General features: G+C 40.5%; 2 protein-coding genes across 3 annotated transcripts; one reads left to right on the top strand and one right to left on the bottom strand.

The window, feature by feature from the left end:
* clec3ba (C-type lectin domain family 3, member Ba) lies at positions 1 to 1,479 on the top strand. Its single transcript, XM_061718291.1, has 3 exons — positions 1 to 422; positions 521 to 619; positions 782 to 1,479. The coding sequence occupies exons 1-3, from the start codon at positions 326 to 328 to the stop codon at positions 1,180 to 1,182; spliced, it is 597 nt and encodes a 198-aa protein (XP_061574275.1). The 5' UTR covers positions 1 to 325; the 3' UTR covers positions 1,183 to 1,479.
* A 2,191-nt stretch (positions 1,480 to 3,670) lies between these two features.
* On the bottom strand, positions 3,671 to 16,363 carry cdcp1a (CUB domain containing protein 1a). 2 transcript variants are annotated; one of them, XM_061716477.1, is made up of 10 exons: positions 16,150 to 16,363; positions 14,342 to 14,551; positions 13,901 to 14,245; positions 13,458 to 13,820; positions 10,686 to 10,877; positions 8,988 to 9,076; positions 8,705 to 8,828; positions 8,258 to 8,614; positions 8,053 to 8,140; positions 3,671 to 4,749 (listed from the first exon to the last, which is right to left on the bottom strand). In XM_061716477.1, the coding sequence occupies exons 1-10, from the start codon at positions 16,208 to 16,210 to the stop codon at positions 4,311 to 4,313; spliced, it is 2,268 nt and encodes a 755-aa protein (XP_061572461.1). In that variant the 5' UTR covers positions 16,211 to 16,363; the 3' UTR covers positions 3,671 to 4,310. The 2 variants fall into 2 exon arrangements, with proteins under 2 accessions (XP_061572461.1, XP_061572459.1); XM_061716475.1 differs by having other exon boundaries at positions 8,705 to 9,076.
* Positions 16,364 to 22,269: the final 5,906 nt, after the last annotated feature.

Below are 22,269 nucleotides of genomic sequence, written 5' to 3'. Positions count from 1 at the left end.
CTCACACTCATCCAGTTAAGGCCCTCCCATGACCGATGGTAACCTGTGGACATATGGAACTAGTTCATGCTTCTCTGAACTTTGTTGAAGAGCATAAAAACCCTGCTCACCACCATTCTGCCTCTAACATTTCAAAAGCAACTTAATCGCCTGTCAAACATCTGTAAAACATTTGTTCTCTCCATGATAAGAATTCCTCTAACACTGCCTGCACTCGGAGAAAAACATTCTGAGTCTGGCCAGCACTGAGAGCTGAGAGAAAATTGTTCTGGAGCTGCAGAAAAACAGTTTCTTGACAGTGGATTTCAGGTGTTTTTGATATATCATGGATGGAAGAGGGCTTTGGATGATATTTTTGCCTCTCTTGTTGGCTCACTGCTCCCTCCAGCAGACCACTTCCAAAAAAAGGAATGGGAAAAAAGGTAGGACTTAATGTTGGACATCAAAACAACCATTTACTTACAGCTGCACTGTCATAATTCATGTGAACGAATGATGAAATTGTTGCTCTTTTGAACAGACTCTGCAACTAATGCTGCTATCGAGGAGCTGCAGAAACAGGTTAACGACATTGTTCAGGAGCTGAACTTGTTGAAAGAGCAGCAGGCTTTGCAGACAGGTATTTTCACAGCAGAAATGATTCTGAGGATATTTCTTTTGGGGGAAAATGAGCTTTATCACAGTATGGGAGTTGCAGGCTTTATGCCTTGTTATAATTATCAGCTTTCCATTGATGGAGGGCCTAAACAAACCTCTGAGCCTCTTTATTTTCCTCCCTCAGTCTGTCTGAAAGGCACAAAGATCCTCGGAAAGTGTTTTCTGGCTAATCCAGAGAAAAAGACCTTCCATGCAGCCAGCGATGATTGCATCGCCAAAGGGGGCAGCCTGAGCACTCCTGTGACGGGGGACGAGAACGACCAGCTCTACAGCTACGTGCGCCAGAGCGTTGGCCCTGATGAGCACATCTGGCTGGGCATCAACGACATGGTGACGGATGGCCAATGGGTGGACCAGTCAGGCTCCAGTGTCCGTTTTAAGAACTGGGAGACTGAGATCACCCTGCAGCCGGACGGGGGTCGCAGCCAGAACTGCGCCATCCTCTCCACCACAGCCAATGGGAAGTGGTTTGATGAGAGCTGCAGGGCTGAAAAGGCCTCGGTGTGCGAGTTCAACATCGTCTGAAAGCTTTGCTGTCTCTCTGTTTTTAAATCTCTGACATCATTCGGAGCAGTGTGTAAGGCCATTTTAAAGCCACCGGGTACCTTCAAGACAATGTGCTGATTCCTTACGCTCACATTTTCTCCTCCAACTCTTTCAGATGTCAGAGCAGCACAGTTTTCACAGCATGTCATAGTATAAGCTAAACTATCTGGAGCAAGAGGTTTTATATACATTTCTACTCAACACTCTAAAATATTTAACAGCTTTATAGATATTCATTAATATAAACACTGTATGGCTTGCTTGTATTGTTTTTCTCTTACAGTTAATCAATATAATAAAGCCTTTTTTTCCTCCTAAGAACGATCACCATGTGTGCTGCTTGTTTTGGCAACTTTCTGTGGCTTTAGTTCTGCAGGACAAGTCATGCTGGTTGAATTTTCATTACAGATGTCCATAAGCATGCGTCTCCCTATGAGAAGAGTTTAAATGAAGAATTAATTAGTGACAATCTTTGCAGCAGAAGATTATGTAGAAAATCATAAAAAGGAACAAGTAATGGTAAAACCAAATGTTGGCTTATGGTTGCTGAGAAAATGCCTGAAAAGTGACTGATTTATATGATTTAAAGAGAGAATCAGAAGAATAAGGTTTAGTTTACTTTTTTAGCTATGACTTCACTTATTTGGATGGGGACTTCGTTCATTTGATCTTATTTGTGTAAATGAGGACAAGGTCCTTTTAAAATAGTTACATGATTGTACTTGCGGTGTATTAGCTGACATTGTAACAATTGTATTGGTACAACTTTTTCTTTTTTTCTAATTACCAAAACACAATACAACCTTGGAGCCTCATAAAGCAATTAGGGTCCACTGCTAATTTTCCCTGATTCAATCTAGGCTTGTTTATAAGCGAAGAACAACACTGCATTATCTACCACATTATTTTATTTCCAGGTTCCTCCATTAGAACATCTGTTTGACACTCACCCTCCTGTTTCCTACACAATTTAATCATAAAAATCTCGACTTTTCAAAACACTCATCCAATCAACATGTCTGTCTCCAGGGAGATTTACTATGTTTGTATTACATTCAGAGATATCATGCTAAGATAAAAAAACACTTTATTTCCTTGGTAGTAAACAGGTAACAACTCCAACTTTGTCTCTCTGCTACTCGCTCCTTGGAGACACGAGGGACTCAAGATCTTCTGAACGCTTGCTCCTTAACCCTTGTGCTGTCTTTGGGTCAAAATGACCCAATTCTTCTATCCTTCTTTCCTCCTGCCATGCTCTCTCCTTCCTTCTTCCTTTCCTCCTTTTTCTTCCTACCTCCCTTCCGTCATTCGTTCCTTTATTACCTTCTTTGCTTTTCTTTGCTTCTTTCCTTATTTTATCCATTCCTTCCTTCTTCCCTCCTTTCTTTCTTTCCTTTTCTCCCTTCCTTCCATCTTTTCTCCCTTCCTTACTCCATTTCCTACTTCCTTCCTTATTTTCTCCTTTCTTCCTTCCTTCCATCTTTTCTCCCTTCCTTACTCCCTTTTCTTATTCCTTCTTTTCTCCTTTCTTCCTTCTTCTTTCTGTCCTTCTTTTATCCTTTCTTCCTTATTTCCTCCCTTCCATCTTTTCTCCCTTCCTTACTCAATTTCCTACTTCCTTCCTTCTTTTCTCCTTTCTTCCTTCTTTCCTCCTTTCCTTACTCCATTTCCTACTTCCTTCCTTCCTTCCTTCCTTCTTTTCTCCCTTCCTTACTCCATTTCCTACTTCCTTCCTTCTTTTCTCCCTTCCTTACTCCATTTCCTACTTCCTTCCTTCTTTTCTCCCTTCCTTACTCCATTTCCTACTTCCTTCCTTCTTTTCTCCTTTCTTCCTTCCTTCCATATTTTCTCCCTTCTTTACTCCCTTTCCTACTTCCTTCCATCTTTTCTCCCTTCTTTACTCCCTTTCCTAATTCCTTCTTTTCTCCTTTCTTCCTTCTTCTTTCTGTCCTTCTTTTATCCTTTCTTCCTTATTTCCTCCCTTCCATCTTTTCTCCCTTCCTTACTCAATTTCCTACTTCCTTCCTTCTTTTCTCCTTTCTTCCTTCTTTCCTCCTTTCCTTACTCCATTTCCTACTTCCTTCCTTCTTTTCTCCCTTCTTCCTTCTTTCCTTCCTTCCTTCTTTTCTCCCTTCTTCCTTACTTCCTTCTTTCCTTCATTCCTTCTTTTCTCCCTTCACCCTCCCTTGACCCAAAGACAGCACAAGGGTTAAATGAGACCAAATAGTTTTCAGGCATCACCCTGGTCATCTAAATGTCATCATGAAACCGGCATGATTCATTTTACTTTCATCAAAGTGAAATAAATAAATCCACAATATGATACAACTTATAAACCAAAAAAAGAATATGAACTTGACTTAAAAGTTTTGGATATGCAGCTTGGTCAGGGTTCACCACAGGGTAACAAACTCGGCTCTTTGCAACAAGTCGGAAAGGTGAGAAGCATTCACATTAACTTACATGATTTTTATATGCAACTTTAGCAACAGATAGCAATCAACTTTGGACAAAAACAAAATGCTGCATTGAACTGAATAGCAGAAGCATTCTTGTTCTTCTACTGTAGAAATACAGGTCTGGAAACAATTGCTAAAATACTGAAGTGAATTAGTAGAAGTGTTTGGACCTGTGTGGGGGCAATATCTGCAATGATCATGTATCTACAGGACAGCTTTGGCAAAAAGCAGTGGAAAACAGTAGAAAGGTGATACTCCACAAAGATAAAACAAAGTCATGCTGCTGCAATTGAGTACAAAACCAGACACCATCCTCTAAAATGTTCTGCAACAGTAACAGTTACTCTCCCTTTTTAACCTGAAAAAATTAATCATTTAAAAGCCTACATGACTTAAGATCTCATTACAGTGGCAAAGACTTTGAACAACAACAAAAACACCTTCATCTAAGACACAACAAAGTAACAGCTACAGGCAGGTTTGAACAGGGTTTTTTGTTTGCTTCCATCACAAAAGCTTCACTCTGGGGGTGGGTGGGGTGCTCTGTACAAGACTCAACAGCAAACAATCACACAAATGCCAGGGAACAAAAATCACAAAGTTCAAGTTTTCCAAGTGAAAATAAGAAAGCTGAATCCAATCACTTGCTTAGTCCCCTCCCTCTGGCTCAAGACGTGGCCCCAGATTTGGAGAGCATTGCTCCTGATTTTGGTCCTCTGTCTGGTAAATGTCATTTTCCACCTGGATGTGACTCAGTGGCCTGTTGGGAAGAGGAGGACCTTGCTCAGATGGGAGCCGAACCGGCTGATGGACCTCCATGCCAACATCACTGCTAGCTTTAGAGGCCAGAGGCTTTTGTGGTTCTTTGTGTCCTGTGAAGGACTGGTATGTGTCGTGCGCTTGGTAGATGCCGAGCTCTGCGCCTTTTTTCAGCAGGTGTGTGTAGACCAGCGTGTCCTCAATGGAAGCGTAAACATGAGACTCATCGTCTTCATGTGTCACTGGGCATCCGTTGTGTCCAGGCAAGAAATTGGCGCCGTCTGAATTGTAAATGCCCACTTGTTCATTGAGCTTCTTTTTCTTCTTCCTATTTGAGAGAAAAAACAAAGAGATGGAAGTTTAAGAGTTATACACTTTCACATGGTTCATGACCCAGCAACCCTGGGTGAAGCTGAAGTTTGTGTTATTTTATGTCTTATTGTAGTTTGTTTCAGGACCAACTTGAAAATAAAACTTTTCCCTTCTAAGTGGTCTCGTCATCAATTTCCTCTGTTACAGCCTGCCCTAACTGCATGCGAGCGTCCGACTATCGCATCGCACTGCGTGGCATCGGACGCTCTCTGTCCACACTGAACGCGTTATGGGCCCCCCAACGTTATTTTGATTGACAGCTGAAACTCGCTTTTTAAAAGTCAGATTTATGGGTCCGCGTTACACCAACGCAGACCCTACGCCGTAGGCTCCGCGGCGCACGCACCGAACTGTGCGCGTCGCCGTGGACCCTACGCCGTAGACTACGCGGAACCATAAATCAGCCTTTATTCACCGCACTACCCGCCCGTGCGCTCCTGAAAGAAACTCCTAAAATAACTCCTAAAAGAGTAAAGAGACAAGTTAAAGATGGGTGAGATGGGAGTACTTGTAATCTTCCTACGTTTGGAGTTTCTAAACAGAAAACAAGCTTGATACTGTGATATTCAAATGTTCTTCTATTTTCTTCCTGCCGCTCGCATTGAAAGCCGGTTGAAAGCGCTGTAGGAAACAGTCAGGGATGAGGAACGGCTGATCCAGTTAGTTGAAATGATAAGTTATCTCTATGATACCTCCTCATTCCACTACAAAAACCTCAATAAAGTGGCAGAAAGAAATATTATCCTATTATTATATTATTATTATTATCTTATTATCTTATCAGAATCTTCCAGCTCCCTGGCGATCTCCCTCCAGCCAGCTGCCACTTTATTGAGGTTCTTGTATTGAAATGACTGTTTCCTACAGCGCTTTCAACCGGCTTTCAACGCGAGCGACAGGAAGAAAATAGAAGCAGGGTGTCCGACAAATGTTCAGCTCAAAACACGATGGACAGGACACGGTGTTAGTCCTCCATCTCATTGGTGGCAAGGCACCAGGGGTAGATGAGATCCACCCTGAGTTCTTAAGGCTCTGGATGTTGAGAGGGTTGTCTTGTTTCAAATACTTGTGCAACAGGGCAGGAGGGTGCGCTCAAACTACATAGGGCATCACACTCCTCAGCCAAGGTCTATTCAGGTGTACTGGAGAGGAGGCTCCGTCAGGCAGTTGGACCTCAGATTCATGCCGGAGTCCCATGTATGGACCGTCCCATCCCTGTTCATCTACCGTCAGAGCTTAGTCCACATTCTCAGTTGTTAGTCGGACTCGTTGCCTGTTGGACTGTGCCAGGCTGCCTGAGACTGTTTATTACTTTTATGGGCAGAATTTCTAGGTGCAGCCGAGGGGGTCCGATTTGGTGACCTAAGAATTGGGTCTATGCTTTTTTGCAAATTATGTGGTTGTGTTGGCTTCAGAAGGCCATGGCCCACAACTCTCACTGGAGAGGTTCACAGCTGAATGTGAAGTGGCTGCGATGAGAATCAGCACCTACAAATGAGAGAACTTGGGTCCTTAAGGTGAAAAGGGTATCTTGGGTCCTTGTTCACGAGTGAGGATGGAGAGGGATATTGATAGGCACATTGATGTGGCATCCTCAGTGACGCAAACTCTCCATTTGTCTGTTGTGGTAAAGAGCTAAGCCGAAAGGCAAAGCTCTGGATTTACCAGTTGGTCTACTTTTTTACCCTCCCCTATAGTCACGAGCGGTGGGTAGAGCCTGAAAGGATGACATTGCGGAGACAAGCGGTTGAAATGAGTGAGGATTCCTCCTGAACATTTCCCTGGTGAGGTTTTCCAGGCATGTCCATATAAGAGCAGACCCCAGGGAAGACACAGGATGCACTGAAGGGACTATGTCTCTGCTGGCATGGGGACGCTTTGGGATCCCCCCAAATGAGCTGCATAAAGTGGCCGGGGAGAGGGCATTGTGGGGTTCCCTGCTTAGACGACTGCTCCCACAACCCGAACTCGGATAAACAGAAGAGGGTTGGTTGGATGGATGTAATTCCTCCCTTGATTCCCACCACCTGCGTCTCATTACCCTCCGATTATTCAGCAGTATATTTGTCTATACATTTTCCTTAGTCACATCCACTTTGTGCACATTTTTCTAACTTGTGTGACCCTGCTGTGTCATCTCTGTGTTCCTCTCTGTGATTTCCACATGTCATCTGCTTTCTTTGCTCCTGCATTTTGGACTTTGGTTTTGGAAGCCCTGCTGAGCACAGTTGCCTTATTCTTCTTTTTTTGATGCAAGGATATTGCCTTTTATTATTGCCTCCTGATCTCCTGCATTTCAATCCAGGTATTATGCTGAATGTTGGCACTGTGGGGTTGACTTTACTTAGTAAGACTAAAACTTTATTCTTGTATTCTCAAGGAGCCCTAATACTATCATTTTAAGTTTCTCCTCTGGGCAGTGAACCAGATACGTGAAAATGCGTTTTACATAAAGCCATTTGGAAAGTCTCTGTAGAAACATTTTCAAAGAGGTTTGAGAAACAATTTTCTACTTAAAAATATTTTTTGCTAGTCATTTAAAAAATAATGACATTTTTCTTTTTTTAAATATCTTCTTCCCTTTTTTTCACAATTAACAAGAAGAGTTTTGGTGAGGGGGAATAAAAAAAAAAACTAAGACCCTGTTGCTCCCATGAACTGAAACAAGCTCTTCAGGAATTTTAAGCATAATTCTTATATATTCTCATAATTCTTCTGCCAAGTGAAAGTTTCTGTGTTAATTATCTAAGAGCAAACTTCAATCATTTGATAAATATTTCTTAAGTGTTGTTGATCGTGTATGAGTCTTAAGGTTGTAACATATTCCGCAAGAACAGAGACATTTGTTTTTGCTCTCTGGGTAGCAAGAACAAATGTCTCTGTTCTTGTGGAGTATGTATCGACCTTCAGCTTCCCTGTTCTCAGCTAGGATTGTTCACATCCGTGTCTCTGCTTCAGTATTGACCTGCTTATCTTCCATCCATGCTAGGATGTCATCACTCTGGGTGTCGCTGTCTCTCCCTTTTTCCTTTTATTCCTGAGTTTTCTTTTGATTTATGTTTTTGGATTTTTGTGTCTCTCGTATTTCCTGCTTTGCTCTGAATTATTGTAAAGTTGCTACTAATACAATAACTTCAAGCCTGCCAAAATAATTGTGATGTTGTGTGACATTTTAGTAACAAGTTTGAAGATAGAAACAGCTTCTTATGAAAAACAAGGTATAGGTAAGAGAAGAATAAAACAAAGCAGCTTCACTCACCTAACCATCATGCAGACCACCACCAGCACGACAACAAAGATGACCAGCAGAGCAGCCACCGCACTCAGAATGATGGTCAGGAGAAGGTCTAAATGAGAGAAAAATCAATAAATCATATCTTTGTTTATCACTTTTTGTTTTACACACATCTTTTGTCTTTCAAATGATATAAAACTATGAGAAATCCAACAAAAAGTGTTCTTACGCTTCCTCTTCTGCAGGGTGATCTTGGTGATCACGCTAAACTGTCCTCTTTCGGGCATACAGTTGGACATGTTGAGGTAGAAGTTCTGAGATACAGTGATCTCCCTCTTTGCCTCCTCATCCTCCCTGCGGCTGTAATCCTCCTCAGTCCTGCCAATTCTCTGTACTCTAATGTTGGTATGCCGGTTGCTGCACTTGGGTTGGCTGATGTTAGTAAACATCAAGTGCGCCTTCATCTTTGGGGGAACAGAGACGATCCAGGAGACGGTGGAGTAAGAGCTCATGCCTGCTGGCCAACCAGGAGTCCCCACGAGGACTGACGTGTTCTTTGATGGCGCCAGCTTGAATATGTACCTTTCTGATTATCAGAGGGGGGGAAAGAAATACATATTATACTTGAAGAATCACTTTTCATGCTTTTGCTCATTCAGTTGAAGCCGTGTGCTACCTGCTATCTCGCCCTCAAATGCTGCACTCAGCACATGCTTAGTGCTCCGTAGTGCTCGACTCCACAAGCTGGACCTCCACGTGACGGACGCATTGGTGTGGATAAGGACCTTTTGTATCGCCCCCTGAGAGCAGAAGTGTCCAATGGTAGGGCCATTTTCATCAGCCATTTCGATGATGTCGCTGTCATTGCAAGGCTGTCCAGGTAGGGCCTGTTTCAGCAGCCCAGTGGGGGGCGTGAGCTCCACGGTGCCATGCTGCTCAGGACGGAGAGTCCAAGTCACCTTGCTCAGAGCGGCGGGTAAGCAGGATGGCAGCAGTGGGACCGACAGATGCAGTGGAGTCTTCATACGGCCTTTGAGATGACTCCACTCTGGTGAGGAACAAGAGCAGCTCATGAATGAGGCTCATTTAGTTTTTCTTCAATCAAGTGCAGCCTGTATTTTTAGAGTGGTAACAGTGACAGCAGATGTTGCATCAATACTGTGATAGCTAGAGGCTTCAGTAGAAAGCAAATTGATGTCTTATTTTATTTTTTGAAGGCAGTTAATTTCCACAAAAACACTGTTAAAAACTGAAGAGGCTTTTTAGACGAGAGGTTAAACATCTAAAAGGGGGTAAAATAAATGAGGATTACTGTCTGTTTAAACCAGTGTTTCTTAATCTTGGTCCTGATAAAAGTTTCATGCTCCAACACACCTGATTCAAATAAATGCCTCGTTTCATTAGTTAGTCGGGCCTGAACAGGTCTATTAATGGCACTTTAATTTGAACCAGGTGTGTTGGAGCATGGAAACATCTAAAAACACGCAGGTCAGTGGATCCTGAAGGCCTGAGGGGTATTCCAGGAAGCAGGTTCAACAAAGTCCGAGTTTAAACCTGAACTCCGAGTTGACTTATCCTGAGAAAGGAAACTCTGAGTTTTCGGTTCCAGAACAGCGGATATGAGTTAGTTCAATCAACTCTGAGTTTGTTAAGCTCAAGTTAAAAAGCCATCATCAGTAGAGCCCTGATACAAGGATTCACCATGGCAACCGGCAACAACAAAAGATCCACGTACGTTTTCTTTTTTTTTTTAACTTTAACATTTCAATTTACAAAATCCCTTTGAGGAAACATTAGTTTGCATCTGAAGATCCACATACTTCACGCCACTGGAGTTAGAAGTGTTAATACGTGCGTATGGCGAGTATGAGAGCATATTTCGAAAAAAAAAAAAAAAAACACAGCTGCAGAAGCAAAGGAGAGAATTGGCGTGGGAGAAAGTTGCTGCAGTCAATGTGTAAGTTTGAATGCAGTATTCATTTAACATTTAAGCACACTGTCTTATAATATTACAGATGAAAACGGTGGAATGGTATTGAATGAAATGTTATTGTCATTTAGATCAGGGGCAGCCGCCACACCTCGGCTTCAGGGGAAAATGTTTTTTTTATACATTTATGGAATTACTCTGTCTATTTGTATTGATTTATTCTATTACTTAAAACATATAAAATAACTACAAATGCATATCAGAACAACATGATGGATTTCACTAGGTATTATCTTTCCCAACGCTTTTTCTGCTCTCTAACTCTGCCGCTTGCTGTCCGTGGTGCAGAAAACGGATGCGTATTGCGTAAAGGCCCATTGGCTGAATTGACGCCACTGAGGGCGGAGACAGAGAGAAACTCAGGCTTTATTGAAGTAAACCTGCTAGCGAGCAGGTTAGGGTCAGAGGCTCAGTTGCCATAGTAACTGACTCAGAGTTTGAGTTAAATCGCTTTCTGGAACTGAAAACTCCGGATTTCCCTCATCTCAGGCTTAACAAACTCAGGATTTCCACTAAACCTGCTTCCTGGAATACCCCTCTGGACTGAAAAAAAAGGATTTAGGATTAAAATGATCTGGATCTTTCAAAATTGATTCAAGAAGCATGGTAACACATAGAAGGCTTCTTTTTTATGGTTCAGGGTTTCAAAACACTTAAAAGTATTTACCTATGACTCTCGTAGCTGTGACCTTTACATCTTGAGGAAGGCAGTCCTGGAAAGATATTTCACTGTTTGATGTGACAGTGATGTTCTTCATTGTCTTTGAGTTTATTTTCATCTCACAGTCAGAATCTGGTCTCACATTATCAATGTGGAGCGAAAGGCCTTCTGTTTGGCTGAGAGCCACTTTGCACAACACTGAAGAGAAAACAGCAACAGTTAAGGATGAGTGTTCGTTTCTGGTCTCTGCTGATCTCAGATAAGCACACACCGAGGCAAACATGTGGACGTTCCCTAATCACTGAGGGAAGAGCTTCCTGGTAATGTGCAGCTGCTGTCTTTCATGACTCAGAGATGAGGCAATCTAAGAGCTCCCCGTGAGCTTGAGGCCCACCCTGTACATCAGTTTTACTCATCTATAGTGTCAAAAAAAAACACACCCCTGACTAAACGTTGCAACTGTTTGGAAAAGTTAGAAATAGTCTTTGTCAAAATGTGCATGCTGGGACATGCAAAGGACGCAACACACATCTTCTTCTCTGGTTTACGATAATTAAAACCACCGCCAGAAAGCATTTGCTGCTACATGCTCCACTCTGTTCACTGTTTTAGCCACCAAGTGTCTCCATCTTCCCAGAGTTTTTTATATGAAAACAGATGCCTGCTGAATATACATCCACATAATTCTGTTTTAAAATGCACAACTTTTACTAAAGGTATGCCTGGAGTTCACACCCTTCCTATGAACAGAGACGTTTTAAAAGCTGCAGATGTTGATTCAGTTTCTATGACTGCATTATAAATCAGACGGTGCTGATACTAAGAGTTTAGCAAACAATGATGCAGACAACCATGTTTGCTTCATGATTAACATTTATCTGATTCGCCTTTCCCGATTTGTCATGCCTCAGTCACATGACCTTTTCCCAGAAGTAACAAAGACGAGGGATTACATGACCAGTGGTTAATCCAACATGAATATCCTGCTGTGGTTTTTAGTAGCGGTGCGACATACAGTTGAAACCAGAAGTTTATTCGCACTACATAAAAAGACACATAACCTTTTGTTTTCTTACTCTCTGTCACTAAATTAGACTAAACTTTTCCTGTCTTCCATCACTTAGGATTAACAAAATGATTTATATTCGCTAAATGCCCGAATGATGAGAGAAGATTTTGTATTACTTTTTTTGTATTTCCTTAGTATTTGGTGGCATTGCCATTAAACAGAGTTTAATCTGACTTGGGTTAAACATTTGTGGGTGTCCTTCAACAAGCTTTTCACGATAGTGATGCTTAGTTGTTTGAATTTTGGCTCATTCCTCCTGAACTGATATAACTGAGTCAGGTATGTTTGCTTGCACATGCCTCTTCAGCTCTGCCCACAAACTTTCTGCAGGACTGAGATCGGGGTGATGTGTGCTTCGGGTTATTCTCCATTTTGAAGACCCATTTGCACCCAAGCTTCAACTTCCTGGATGCTGTCTTGAGATTGTTGCTTCAATATTTTTACATAAATGCCATCTTTTTTGTGAAATGCAACAATCCCTACAGTGGGAAAACATCCCCAGAACATGACGCTACCACCTCTGTACTTCACAGTTGGGATGGGGTTCTCAGATTTGCAAGCTTCCCCCTTTGTCTTGCAAATGTAACTATGGTCAAACAGCTCATCAGTCCACAACAAGACATCGGTTTTTTTATGTTGCTTTTAGAGTATCGGCTTCTTCCTCAGCGAGTGGTCTTTCAGCCCATGTCTGCATATGACTTGTTTCACTGTGGATAAGGACACTCTCTCACCAGCTTCAGCTGGCATCTTTGCAAAGTCTTTTGCTTTTGTTCTGGGGTTGATGTGCACATTTGGCACCAAAGCACGTTCATGTCTGGGACAAAGTACCCATTTCCTTCCTGAGTCGTATGATGGCTAGACATTCACCTGGTGTTTATACTTGCATATAATTATTTGAACAGATAAATATGGCACCTTCAGGCCTCTGGAAATTGTACCGAAAGTCAGAGGGAAATTTGTGACACAATTCTCTTCCAGAAATCTTGGCTGATTTCTTTTGATTTTCCCATGAAGTTACACAAGGAATTGATTGGAGGTGTGGCTCCAATTAATCCAAATGCTGGCGATTAACCTATCAGAAGCTTTCAAAGCCATGACATCATCATCTGGGCTTTCCCAAATTCTTTCAATTCTTCTTTTTTTTTTTTTTGACTGAGCGTTTTTATAATGTTTTTTTTTTTTGCTGACAAATGATTTTTCCCTCGGGGATGAATAAAGTCTACCTTACCTTACCTAAAGGCATATTAATCTAAATGTATGTAAAATTCTGATTTTGAAGAAAATAATTTTTTAAAATGTGAAGAAATTCTCTCATTATTGTATCATTTAGCAAATAGTAATGATTTTGGTAATCATAAATGATCTAAAACAGGAAAATGTCATCTGATTTAATGTCAGACAGTGAGAAAAAAAGGGTACGTGTCTGCTTATACAGTCTGTATAAACTTGTGGTTTCAACTGTGACACAATAGACAAGATATAAATTGCAGGAATTTAAAGTCCCCAAAGTCTTTAAAGCAGAATAAAAAAATATTCAGATTCAAAGTTGTAACCTTGATAAAAATCATTTATCAAGACCTAAAATAGAAATGATCCCAAACGTGGTCTGACCTTACATGTTACAAAAGGCCAACGAGCCTTCTCACAAGACTGTGCCTACAGCAAGAGCTGCTACATTAACTGCATGATTAAGTGCAGAATGTACACACCTGGGGAACTTGATCTTGAAGCGGACACCTTGAGGCTCAGGGAAAGTCCAGGAGAACCAGAACGTCTTTTGTCCATCTCACAATTCCTCAGCGTCAGTGAGAAGTTGCCCTGAGTCTGAACTGGCTGGGCGTCGTCCAGACTCAGAACCAGCGATCCTCTCCCTCGGCTGTGGTACTCCACCGCTGTTTCCTTCTTCAAACACCGCGGCTGTGTGAGATGCAGAAACTGGACCGTTGCCTTGTGCTTTTCTGGGATGTGAAAATACCACTGCATCACATCGTCGTCAGGAAAACTCTGCGGGTAGTTCGGTGAGAGCAGCTCCGATGGGTCTTTTGTCAATGTGACTGAAATTTTGGCAAGGGCTAGGAGAGAAGATGATGAATTAAACAACTGCAAGATTCACAGGAGAATAATGAAAGCACAAAGAATAAACTGAACTTACAGGTGATTTGCTCCCCCACAGACACAATAAACCGGTCACGCTGCAGTTTCTGGCCTGCAGGGACATCCAAAGAAAAGCTGCCCTGATTCAGGATCTGAGCACTACTGACAGTACCTGCTCTGCAGTATCTCCCGACAACAACCTCCCCTGCACGCAGGGTGTAGGTGTGACTGTCTGGGCATTTGTCAGACGGTTTGATCTGTCTTAGGCCCGTCTTAGTGAAGTCTAACTTGAATACCGGTTTGGCTGTTATGATCCAGGTGAAATTGCGCTGAAAACCCAGTAAAGGCAGAGAACCAGAGTCTGCTTGGATGATGTGGCCGCTGCACGACTCTTTGTCGCATTCTGGAAGGAAAGTTTGATTTATTCTTTTTTTTTTTCTTAGTGTCAACAAATAAATGTAGATTTGCTGTATAATTTCAACATATTAATAAATCTTACCAATACTTTCCACAATTTCCACTGTGAATACATCTTGGGGTCTGGAGCATTTAAACTCAACAGAGACGCGAGTGTTGTCTTGTAATGACAGAGAGGTACTACATCTTTGTGAGCGTCCTGATCCTGTGCAGACTTCACAACCCTTGGGCTGACTGCCGATGATGTTGATGGTGGTGCCACGGTCAGGAGTAATATCAAACTTCTGGGCACCTGGAAAACACCATAGAAAAGATAACTATTTAATCGTGTGCTTTTAACTGCTGGGTTGGGCAGTGGCGTCAATTCAGTCTAAGCTAAGGTATGGCAAGGTTACGAGTCACAGAACTTAACTAGAGTATCAATCAACACGTCCAGCAAATACTCATCACAGAAGTCTGCTATGTAGCTGATCTGTGTGGTCAAGAAAATTGGAACTTTTTCAAATGCAGTCTCGCTCACTGCAAAAACTCAAAATCTTACCAGGAATATTTGTCTCATTTTTAGTCAAAAAATCTCATTACACTTAAAACAAGAGTCATTACCAGAAAAATAATTTATTTGACCATTTTCACCTGTTTCAAGTAAATTTTCACTTGAAATAAGTAGAAAAATCTGCCAGTGGGACAAGATTTATCTTCTCATTACAAGCAAAACAATCTTGTTCCATTGGCAGATTTTTCTACTTATTTTAAGTGAAAATCTACTTGAAACAGGTGAAAATGGTTGTTTCTGAGTCTTGTCTTAAATGTAATGAGATTTCAAAAAAAAAAGAGACTAAAAATTAGACATTTTAACTAGAAATAAGACAAATATTCTTGTTAAGATTTTGAGTTTTTGCAGTGTATAATAACTAGTGAAATCGATCATGTTGTTCTTATTTGCATTTGTAGTTATTCCATAAATGTATTAAAAAAAAACAAACATTTACATTTAACCCTTGAAGCAAAGGTGTGGCGGCTGCCATACCTTGCCATACCCAATTGACGCCCCTGGGGTTGGGTTAAAAGCACATAGTCTTAAGAGATCCCTCCTATGAATTAATGTTTGGTCCAAACTTGACCCATAATCTGAAGGATTTATTTTTGGCCCAGATTTCACTTTGACTAACAGCATTGACTCAGCTGCCTGAGCTCGCCCACATATCCACCTGACAAATCACAATTCTTCATCGTCTTCAGCCGATGGACCTTGACTGGGCCTCACAACACTTATATCTCATGTCAGAAGTAGCTCATGGAATCTGGGCCACACCTGGGTCAAACAACATGTACCAACACCCAAGTTTGGTCCACTTCATGAACTTTGGCACATACAACACTTAGCACTGTTTTAACTGAGCCATAAGTATAAAAAGTAGCCAAATGTGTCTGCTACCTGGGTTGGCGGGACTTTATCCTATGAGTAAGACAGCCCGTTGTGAGAAAACAGAGCACACATAACAGAACCAAAAGGTGTTTTTGTCATCTTTGTCATCACATATAACTTTATCAACAAATTTCTTTTACTTATTTTATGTGTATCTGTATGCAAGGTGAAGACAGACACAAACTGGCATTTCACACAAAGCTTTAGAAACACTGGATCTGTTATATAAAGAAAAATAAGACTCACCTTCCTGACCATCCCTTACAATTGTATTTACTCACCCACAACCATTAAGGCAATAACACATAAACACTGGGATACGCAATAAATGCAATATCTGATGAGACGTTCAAGCCACCTCAATTTAATGTGTTTTAAATTTGCGACAATAAGAGTTAACATTCAAAGATGAGACCCACTACCTTCCTAATATCTCACAATCTCTCCCCAGTGGCTCAACTCACCTGAAACGGTGGACACGAAGACGGAAAGAAGTATCATCACTATTCGTGATTTACGCGACATGTTTGCTCTGTAAAGTTGCTCCTGAGGGAAATCGATGTTGATCAGAGTATCTTTCACGTATTCACAGATGAGACTTTTGTGCGTCACATTTTTCCCCCCGTTTCAGTGAAGCTCGGCTCGTAAATTTGTTGAGACACGATTCACCCACTTCCTAATTTTTGAAGAGGGAGAGAGAGAGAAAAAAGCCCAGGTAATGCAGAGGCGTGGCCAATACGGCCATTCCGCCAGGTACAGAGGTCACGAATACGATGCGCCTTAAACGCACCGCTGAGTGAGAAAACGAGCGGACTTTCTGAATAAATGTGAACATACCAGCCTTTCTCCGCTCTTAAAGACCTTACAAGTTTAGCTAAAAATGTCACCAGTGCCCCCAATATTCTAGTAAGTGAAAAATTTCTCTAGACTAAACTCTTTGTTACACTACTGGAATCTGTTTTCTACTAGTTGTTTAAATGTAATGTTTCCAGGATCGCAACATTGTTTTCAACCCGAGACCGGAGACCCCAACTCTCAGAGCCCAAACAAATACCATTGTGTTACAGTGTTTAATAGATAAGATTTAGCTGATGAGATCATGTGCCATTCAGGAGTGTCAAAGAGAAATTGGGCTTCAATTGCAGACAGGGGTCGGTGTCTCCTACCATATTTAAGGTTTTCACTTTTCACACACACTTCAAATCCAACAACAATAATATTAATCCTTTTTTTATATGAGCCCATACATGAAAAATACAAACCAATACATGAATAAATAACCATTAAAAGCAAATACATGAAAGACATTAATGTATGTAATAATATAATATCAAAACAGATTTTATAGTTTAGAGAAAATATGATAACTGATTTTATTTTACTCCAAACTCTTGGAACATTATAAATAAACATATAGACTATAATGAAATTAAAATCTTATAGGATTCTTAACCAACTCTATATATGTAGGCTAAGCCATAAACGACATGGTCAGAATCTTTTCAGCAAAAATATCACAGTTACTTGTAACTGAGTATAGATTAAGTAGGCGATTGTAGGTTTAGTTTAGTTTAGTTTCTAGTGCAAAAGTCATTTACACAAGAACGATTAAAAACTATAGGCTACTACAACACTGTTTAAAATGAACAATTTGCACAGTATACAACTAATTTATAGGCAGACCTGCAGTGCTCGGTAGCCTACTGCAGTGGCCGGTACTGGCCACATGAGAGCAGCAACACTGCTGATGATGACCAGTCATGAAACAGGCCACAACTGTGTAGCTTTCTGTTCATGCTCCAACTTTTATCTCCCTTCAGCTCATCGAAGCTGAAATCCAAGCAGCAGAAAGTGAGCTGATCTCTGTGTGTTGGCCCCTGGACCTGACCTGACCAAAGCATGACATCCCACACCCCATGCACAGTCTCGACACCTGCTGACCCCGGGGAAAAATATTAAAAATGTTTTAAATGGAAAAAGTAATTATTGCTATTGATTTTGAATCGCTTTCAAACTACGTGACCCAGGGATTAAATACATCTACGTTAAACAAGAAAAAAAAACATAAGACAAACATATTTGCATTGTATTTGAGGAATTACCCTGTTTCATATAAAATTGGAAAAATGTAGGATTGTTATTTCATGTAGTTTTTTTTCGTATTCAACCCATGTGACCGGGTGATTAAAACTCTATAAATTGTAGGATTCAAAAAGGAGGCACACCTCTTAATTTTGCTTTTGAAGACTTTTTCTGTTTATTTGATTTCAAAATTCAGGATATAGATTTGGAATCAAAAGGTCACATGACTTGAAAGAAAAAAAAAGAATGAAAAAAAACTACAAAAATCAATAACAGTCATTATTTCACATCAAATAATATAAAAAGAAAAAGTAATTAAATGCAAAATAGAGACATGTTTCATTTGATCTTTGAAGTCCTATGGTTAAGCTTAGGTTTGGAATGACATGTCACGTGGTGTGAAAGCTATTAGAAATATATAAATATAAATTTGATTTTTTTTTCATATAACATTTCTTAAATATTAGAATAAGTTCTCAAATCTAATGCAAAAAGATATGGCTTGAGTTTCTAAAATTGCGCATAAATTTGAAAACACCAAGTTATGTGGTTTGAAAGCTATTGATAATAATCTTTATGAAGATAGATATCCAGTAATAAAATGAATCCATTATCTAAACCTGTTTATTCCTGTTTAGGGCCACGAGGATCCGTTGGAGTCTATGTCAGTTCTCGTTGGGTGAAAGACAGGGGTACTTGCTGGAGCAGTTGCCAGTTCATTACACGGTCACATACAAACAAACAACCACTCACACTCACTCCTGTGGGAAATTTAGAATCACCAACTCAATTAAATAATACTTCATGAATCCCAAAAGGAAACTGGATGTTGTAATAGCTTTTGATATTTCAGCTTCTTCAAAGAGTCATAGTTGTGGCTGTGGGCAGGAACAATCTCATGTAGCAGTCTGTGTTGCAGTTGATAGAATCAATTCATTAATATAAAATAGAATAAGTAAATAAAGAAATCAATAAAACATGAAGCAAATAGACGTGTCTCATATTTGGTTGAATTCTTAGTCAGCTTTCAACATGTTGTGATCCTTTTTTTCTTTATTATAGTGTCTTTCGCCAATTTGCGCCGGCTATTTAGTTCTGCATTCCTTGAGCTATTTAAGCCATTCTGGTATCAAATGTTCAGCTCATTCAGCTTTTTCCTGTTCTGACTTTTGGTCCTTCAAATCCTCAACATTTTTAAGATATTCTAAAACCCATTGAAACCGGGAAATCTTCAAATCCTTGAAAATTTGCCATCTCTTTCAGACCTTATGATTTCAGCATACTTAGAAACACCATTCAAGATTTTGTGAAAATCTGGATTCAGATTTTTTCCAGCAAAGTATAGCTCTCAGTGCTCAGCCCTGCATTTCAAAGGAAATGCAAACTTTTCCGTCTTATAATTTGGCATTGATTTAGAGTCCCTAGGTTGCATGGTTTGAAATCTATTGGAAAAAAATACATTAAAATAAATAATTGATTATGTCAAATCAAATCAAATCAAATCAAATCAAATCAAACTTTATTTGTAAAGCACCTTTCATACAAAAAATGTAACACAAAGTGCTTTCCACAAACATATACATAACATAAACCCCCCCCCCCCCCCCCCCCCCGCCCCCCCCCCCCCCCCCCCCCCCCCTCCCCACACACACACAGACACACGGTGCAGACATGGCTAGGCACAGAGGATCCAGGTGAGGAAATGGTAACAGGGAGCCGTCCAGGCCAGGAGGTCTCATAGCCCGCAGCTACAATGGCTATTGAGAAAAACTACATACCAATCAATAAGAATCAACATTTTTACACATTGATATTCACATAAAATAGAAAAGGTCTTCAAATGCAAAATAAAGATGTAAATGAGATTGCATTGGTTGAGAATCATTATGTCACATGGCTGAAAAATCATGAAAATCTATAACAATCTGGAATTTCCATGTTGAGATTAATTTGAAATAGAGAAAGTGTTCAAATGCAAATGTGTTTTATTTGATTTATAAATCCTTAAAGGAGCTTTATGTAAGAGCGATAATAAAACAAATCATAAAATGACCCTGATATGTCAACAGACATTTAAAAATCATGTTCATTTCAAATACTTATGTCACTGACAACAGCACTCAAGCCAGGATATTCCAGTTTAAAAAGAGGAGTTGCAGCCCTCAACTGATGTTTATGTTGTCATTTTTTGTTTTGGCCTGAAGCTCCACCCTCCACCTATCTCCCAATCACAAGTCAGTACTGTTTCTGAAGCTCCACCCTCCACCTATCTCCCAATCACAAGTCAGTACTGTTTCTGAAGCTCCACCCTCCACCTATCTCCCAATCACAAGTCAGTACTGTTTCTGAAGCTCCACCCTCCACCTATCTCCCAATCACCAAGTCAGTACTGTTTCTGAAGCTCCACCCTCCACCTATCTCCCAATCACCAAGTCAGTATTGTTTCTGCATCCGGGTTGCCAGCTCGGCTCTAATTATCGCAGCCATGGCAGCCTACGTTCCTGCTGCATTCTGCAGCCTACCTGGCAACCTCTGGTCGGGGGGAGGAGGGGGAGGGTACACGCCGCTCAACAATATTTTGAAAGTGACTGCAGTACCAGTTTTGGTCATTTCTTACAGACGGCTCCTTTAAAATACCTATTAGCGTTGGAGTCAGGGTCACTGGTGCAAAGCTATTGAAAATAATATACATGACAATGAAAAACATTATTTTTTCATATAAAATTGGTATAAAATTGAAGAAGTCCTCAAATACAGTGAAAAGAGTTGTGTCTCATTATTTTATTTTAGCCCTTTAAGTCAGCATAGATTTGGAAACCCTTGGTCATGTGATACGAAAGCTATTAAAAAAAAAAAACAAACAGATCTGGTGCCGAATGTGCACATCAACCCCAGAACAGAACAGAACAGAACAGAACAGAACAGAACAGAACAGAACAGAACAGAACAGAACAGAACAGAACAGAACAGATCTGCAGGGAAACTGTGTCAGATGAGGCTTCACAATCAGAGCCAGCAGGAGCGTTGGGGAGCAGGTCAGCATGGCCCAGGGTACATCTCCTCTGCTGGCATGACGCTTTACTGGTCCACAGATAACTAACTCAAAGTTTTCACCAACTGCATGAAACTGAAATGCCATTTCCAGAAAAATGAAAAACTCTCTAAATTGAAACAGATCTTTGTCACCATTGATGCCAGCAAATAAACTATATATATCTGGGAAAGAATAAAAAAAGGTTTATGGAAGTAACACCATCCTGAAAAATTTTCAGCAGATTGATAGGTGATTGGTGTAGATGTCTAAGTTGAATGTTTTGTGGCTCAGTAGAACCCCCAACGCACGAGTCCCTAAGTTACCAGAGAAAGAAAGAAAACATCATCAAAACTTCCCTTAATACGCAACAGATCGTTCATGAGAACTCGACAGAGTATGGTTTCATATAATTCTCCTCCTTACAGCAAAAATAAAACCTTTCATTACACTCTTCCTTGGGCCAAAAAGGCCTGGAAACATTTTTTTTGTTAAATCCCAAAGAGTTCTTTGATCGGTGTGGGGAAATTCTATGTAATGATCTAGAGTATCTAGAGTACAGCTCTGGTTAAAGCAGTGACAATAGAAATATACAACTCTGTACATAAAATATACTGCTGCTGCAGGTCAGTACAATATCTGGCAGCATGCTGTAAAATGTATTGCAACAGAAACAATTCTCCCTTTTTAAGCCTTATGAGTCACATAAAAACCCTACAGTAACATGACTAATACATGTAAAAGAATGACATTAAAGTAAAACAAAAAGAAAATTTGTACTGGCAGACTTGTCACAACAACAAAATTGTCTTCTTTTAAGAACAAATACAGCAGGTTCGAACAGAGTTTTTAATTTTTTTTCTTCACAAGCTTCATTTGATGAGAAGAAAAAGCTTGTTGAAAGGCAGAACAGTACGCAATCTCACAAATGTGAGGGAAGGAAAATTACAAAGTTCAAATTGGGCTAGCGAAAATCAGAAAGCTGAATCCAATCAAGTGCTCAGTTTTCTCCCTCTAGATCAGGGGCGCCACTAGGCCCTTTTTGGGGGGGCTTGAGCCCCCCCAAAAGAAGTCTCAGCCCCCCCAAAAAAATAGAGACAATTTTTTTTTTTTTTTTTTTTTTTTTTTTTTTTTCCCCTCTGGTGGTCATTACTAGCAGTTTCTGATTCCACTCAATGCGCTGTGTGTGAGTTCCCCCCTCTATGTTCTTAGGGTGTGCTGACAAACATTTTAGTCAGGGCCGAAAATTTCAAAAGCCCCTTAGAAAACAACATGGTAGGCATTTTTGAGGAAAAGCACTTTCTCTATTGTTTCTGTATGATTTTTTTGTGCTGAATCCATTTCTGCCGTATGCTAAGCTGTCAAAGTTATCGTTTAGTCATAATTATTGATTAATTAGCACAACTATTGATTTGTCGCCTAAAGTTAGAAATGGTGATCAGTTTCCTATTTGTCAATAGTAGATATATGA

This window comes from Cololabis saira, chromosome 3, assembly GCF_033807715.1.
Source record: "Cololabis saira isolate AMF1-May2022 chromosome 3, fColSai1.1, whole genome shotgun sequence".
Classification (NCBI taxonomy): Eukaryota; Metazoa; Chordata; class Actinopteri; order Beloniformes; family Belonidae; genus Cololabis; species Cololabis saira.
The sequence above is the reverse complement of the archived record's forward strand: the minus strand, read 5'-3'. Positions and strand labels throughout refer to the sequence as shown.

What these genes read in the sequence shown, in the direction of transcription:
- clec3ba (XM_061718291.1), top strand. Translation starts at nt 326, where the DNA reads ATGGATGGAAGAGGGCTTTGGATGATATTTTTGCCTCTCTTGTTGGCT. An exon ending in AAAAAGGAATGGGAAAAAAG is followed by an intron (nt 423 to 520) that starts GTAGGACTTAAT and finishes TCTTTTGAACAG; the next exon opens with ACTCTGCAACTAATGCTGCT. An exon ending in GCAGCAGGCTTTGCAGACAG is followed by an intron (nt 620 to 781) that starts GTATTTTCACAG and finishes TTCCTCCCTCAG; the next exon opens with TCTGTCTGAAAGGCACAAAG.
- cdcp1a (XM_061716475.1), bottom strand. Translation starts at nt 16,210, where the DNA reads ATGTCGCGTAAATCACGAATAGTGATGATACTTCTTTCCGTCTTCGTG. An exon ending in CACAGCTACGAGAGTCATAG is followed by an intron (nt 9,077 to 10,685) that starts GTAAATACTTTT and finishes GTTCCTCACCAG; the next exon opens with AGTGGAGTCATCTCAAAGGC. An exon ending in ATTTGAGGGCGAGATAGCAG is followed by an intron (nt 8,615 to 8,704) that starts GTAGCACACGGC and finishes TCTGATAATCAG; the next exon opens with AAAGGTACATATTCAAGCTG.